At 35.4% G+C, this 4,882-nt stretch overlaps 1 protein-coding gene across 1 annotated transcript; it reads right to left on the bottom strand.

Annotated features, from left to right (window-relative positions):
• Positions 1-2,419: 2,419 nt before the first annotated feature.
• On the bottom strand, positions 2,420-4,325 carry LOC105627053 (protein bowel). Its single transcript, XM_012208331.1, has 2 exons — positions 3,565-4,325; positions 2,420-3,275 (listed from the first exon to the last, which is right to left on the bottom strand). The coding sequence occupies exons 1-2, from the start codon at positions 4,323-4,325 to the stop codon at positions 2,420-2,422; spliced, it is 1,617 nt and encodes a 538-aa protein (XP_012063721.1).
• Between the last annotated feature and the right edge of the window lie 557 nt (positions 4,326-4,882).

The following is a 4,882-nucleotide window of genomic DNA, read 5'->3' as shown; positions in this document are numbered from 1 at the left end:
ATAACAGGAAATTGATCGCTCGCACGTTGTAATTTTCGATGCAGGCTCTCGTTGTACGTAGTATATTGTACATTACATATATCACTATACATTAAATTGCATCGCAGAGCACATCAAATGTGTCTTCTTACATACTTTTCTCTTTTCCTTTCTTTTCATCTTCTTTGTTACTTTTTTCTTTTTGCGCTCTCTTTATTGCTATCACACTCGCTTTCCTACACACACCCACACCCACACACACACACACACACACACACACACACACACACACACGCGCGCGCGCGCGCGCGCACGCACGCACAGATTGTATTTTTCACATGTACGTACATAATAAAAAAATTACATTTGTGTTTAAAACATAGATTACTAACATTATCATATTGTAAGTCAGGATGGAATTTTAGAACTAATTTCTCACTTGACTACTTTCATACGCAACTTTCATACATTTTTATATTTTATAACTTGAACACGTGATATAATTTTGTTATTAATATTCATTTGATAATTGTGTTCTAATTAGTAATGTAACATTCGAATCCCACACTTTTGGAAAATTCGTAGTATACTTAAAGTATAATAATTACATTATTATTATTACACATATAAAACATTACGCAAATAGTCTCATGTACAATTACTCGACTATTTGAATGGCGAATGTAAAACATTCATATCAGCTATTTATAAAATTCATGATATTCCTCTCACAATGTTTCGCTGCCATTAAAACAACTTGGAAATAAATTAAATTAATTTATTAAGAAAAATCAGATTTGGAATACATTTAATGATAGTAATTTCAAATTTGTTTAATACTTGTAATTATAGATAATATTATAAGCATATCCGTAAAAAATAGAATTTAATTTAATTTATTTCTAATAATCTCGCGCAAAACAAAGCGTTGTGGAAATGATTGTTCGCTTTTAGACAGTCCTTAACGGAATGAGAAATTTCAGTATTTATAAAAATCTATGTACTTTTATAATTAAGAAAGACGACAATACATTGTTATTATTAAATATCATTTCAAGCATATATTTTGTACCCGATTATGTTGTATTCTTCATCCATAACGCGCGTTAACGCATAGTTGGCCAGATCATTCGAACATTCGAACATTCGAAATTTTATTTAATCACAATGGACGCTTTAAAAACGGAAAGCTATTCTAGAATGTATATTCGAGGGATCGTTCTAATACTGGATTCTTTAAAAATCCACTGAAAAGAAGGTATACCTTTGTAGACGTTAGAGGCATAGTCCGAAAGGGTCGCCTCTGCGGTCGGATAGTATACAGTTTGGGTCTCACAAAAGGACCATTAATGCTTCTTCGAGTCGAGAGCACAGGGTGGGGAGGAGGAGGAGGAGAAGGGGAAGAAAAAAATATTGATATTCGTCTAAGGTCGGAATATTTTTAGAAGGGAAAAGCAACGGCAGCAGTAGCAAGGAGCAGGTATTTCGCGCGCGGATCGAGCAGGTACAAAGCCGTATTGCACCTGCCACGGTGGCACAGGCACAGGTTATTACCCCGACCGCAAAATTTGCATTATCCCTTCTCTCGAATAACTGCAGGACAAAAGAATACGACTTCGTCGTAGTCGCAGTTTTCTTAATATCTTCTGGACTTCCATTTTCTCTATCACCTCGTTATCGTGTGATTCACGCGTGTCGCAGAAAGTATTGTGGCTTCTACAACTATAGCATGAAGTGAGAGCACCTGTTTTTTAACAACAAACTATTAAGGCACATTTTTGGTATATATTTATTCTAACCGTCTCATTCCTAGGAAATTATTTCTCAATATTGCATTCAAAGTTATGTAATAATGAAAATATCTTCTTGTTACGTATTTTTGAAAAATTATCTTATTTAATATATAATACATAATTTTTATAATAAAATTATTATTTTGTATATTATATGAATCCGTATACAAAATTATAATTTTACAATTCATTTCTCTATATTATTATTTATATATTGGGCATAACAGGATAATATACAAATATATGCATATATTATCGAATTATGCCTAATAATTTTGGATTGAGAGGGTTAAGTTTTTCCGAGTCTAATAACTATTTTAGAATTGCGCGCACCCAGAATTTTAAAAAAATTATGAAGATATCTTTCTCACCTGCTTATGTTTAAACTCTTTCATTTAAATTTTCTCATATTTACATGAAAAATGTATTGCAATAACATATGCATAAATAACATACAAATAAGATTTTTCGACAAATTTAACAAGTTATTAGCCATATTCTTACGCATTCCAAAAATATTATAGAATTCATAGAATCTTTAGAAAGACTATTCTTTGTGAAGACCGGTACCTCTCCTTCGTGTAATCCATAGAGCCTATATATAAAAGAAAAATTCAAGCACAGGAAAACTACCTGCGACAAATTTTCTATCGACCCATTATATCTGCAATGGTAAAACCCTGACGTGCTGGTGCAGGTCTAGGTGGTGGTGGTGGTGGTTGTGGTGTTGGTGCTCTTGGTGGTCTAGCTATTTCCTTGTCACGCTCCCTGTTACGTTCTCTTTCTCTGTTCTGCTCCATCTCTCGTTCTCTCTCGCGCTCGCGCTCTTGAAGTTCTAGAAATACTCTGGAAGGACCTGGAGAGCCAATTCTTCGACGATAAGAAGCCAAAATGAGTGGGGGTGGCGGCGGAAGGGCAGCCGGTGGATTTTGGGTGACAGAATGAGCCGCAGAAGCTCCACTGGTCACCGTCGATGTCTTCACAGCGGGTAATAAATCCCTTCTAATCTGAAGTTGAGGTCTCTGAGGAAGAGATGGTGCTGAAGCCGATGCTGTAGGCGCAGGTGGTGGGACTGAAGATCCTTGGGAAGGATATCCAGACGAACTAGAAGATGCAGAAGATACGGACGGTGTTGTGGACGTCGATGAGGAAGATGGTCCAGGCTCAGGGCAATCCTCTTCGGGACTGTCATCATCCCTCAACGCCTCTTCCAGTGCCTCTGGAGGAACATCGCCTACGGCATGTGTCAATGCGTGTCTCCTGAGATCGCAATTTCTGCGGAATACTTTGCCGCATGACGTACATTCGTAAGGCTTGTGATCCGTGTGCGTTAAAAGATGCGTCTTGAGGTTACTACGCTGATTGAAACTTCTCGCGCAAACAGGGCATTTGTGTGGAGATTCTTCCATATGCAAAATCTTGTGAACTGCTAAAGTACGACTTTGACAAAAGCCTTTACCACATTCACCACATTTGAAAGGCTTCTCCTTGCTGTGGATATACCTAAGAAAAAAAATAAAAATCAAGAAATAACAATAGTTAATAAATAAAAAAATCTACATTCTATTTATTATAATTCAAAGATTTAAAAATTTCATCTTCATTTTATTTTTATCTATTATTTTTGTTATCTTTATTGCAGATACTTAATACAAAACAAATTAATACAATATAAACATACAATAAAAATTTAAATAAATTAATTTATCATATTCTTTTTACGTGAAGCTAATTTATTTAATTCAATCAATTGATTCTAATTAATTTAAAAACAAAAAACTGTATATTGTACCTGTGATCCCTAAGATGATCCTGCCGCCTGAACGCCTTGCCACATATGTCACAAGAATACGGCCTTTCATCGGTATGAGTCCTCTCATGAATAAGAAGATTGTATGATTTCGTAAATTGTCGATTACAGAATTTACAAATAAACTGTTTCTTCGGTCTGGATGCCCTGCCAGGTGCTCTGAGTAACCTTCGATCCAGATGCTGATGGGCTAATGGACCACCTGGGGGATACAATGCGGAACTACCTGGAAAAGGACCGGCAAATACCGGATAACCAGGTGGTTCAAGGAGAGGATGTGGTGGTAGTAAAAGACCTCTCGCCAATTCTTTTCTCTTGTCGGCCATCATCGCCATAATATCGTAACTCGAAGAGCTTTTTCTAGCTACTGAAGATTCAGGGCCGACTTCATGTTCCGAATTCGTTGACGATGAGGAAGAGGGCGGTGGTCCGGGTAGATGGGGATGTATTTCACCTGGATATGGAGTGAGTTGTAATCTTGAAGGCACCACAGGCACAAAGGCTGATGATTCTCGATGATGAGCATGACCCAGACCAGTTACCAAGCTGTGACGATGATGATGATAGGCGAGAGTGCTAGATGGATCAAATCCTCTTGAGGTTGACGCCGCGCTAGAATTGGAGGACGAGGCTGCAGAAGAGGGGCCTGATCTTGGAGACTGTCCAAGGCCTAGGTCCCGACCTCTACTTGTCTCCTCTGAAACCGTGGCCGAGGCCGATGTAACTACGATGTCGGTTGGCATACTGATTGCACCTAAAAAATTTTAAAAATCGTTAATTAACTCCCTGATAAATTAATAAAAATAAAATTAATTTAAATAACATAATCAATTCTTCCATTAAGTATGTGATTTTTAAAATATTTATTTATGATTATATAATTTCGAATTTTTATATTTAGACTTGCGCTCGTTTTTGTACAAATAATCGTAACAAAATCGTATAAAATCAAGCTAATCTCTCAAATTTTTTAATCAAGATGAGTTTCTTTTAAACATTGCATTTTATGTATATTAACAACAATTTAATCACGAGAAATAGACGCAGTGCTTAATATAGGTCGTATTTGGATATATACTACCAGTATTGAAAATTTATAATATACGTGAATACTTTGTATAAGTTATATACTTTGTATAAGTATTTGTATAAGTATCGTAAATGTAAATTAATTATTATATTAATTATTTTTGTATATATCATTTTCTTATATTTAATAATTTATAAGAAGCACAGAAGTTATTTAAAGGATAATTTTAATAAATTTATTAGAAATAAAAAATAATTTTTAAATATACAT

The sequence above is a fragment of the Atta cephalotes genome, assembly GCF_000143395.1.
Source record: "Atta cephalotes unplaced genomic scaffold scaffold00008, whole genome shotgun sequence".
NCBI lineage: Eukaryota > Metazoa > Arthropoda > Insecta > Hymenoptera > Formicidae > Atta > Atta cephalotes.
The sequence above is the reverse complement of the archived record's forward strand: the minus strand, read 5'-3'. Positions and strand labels throughout refer to the sequence as shown.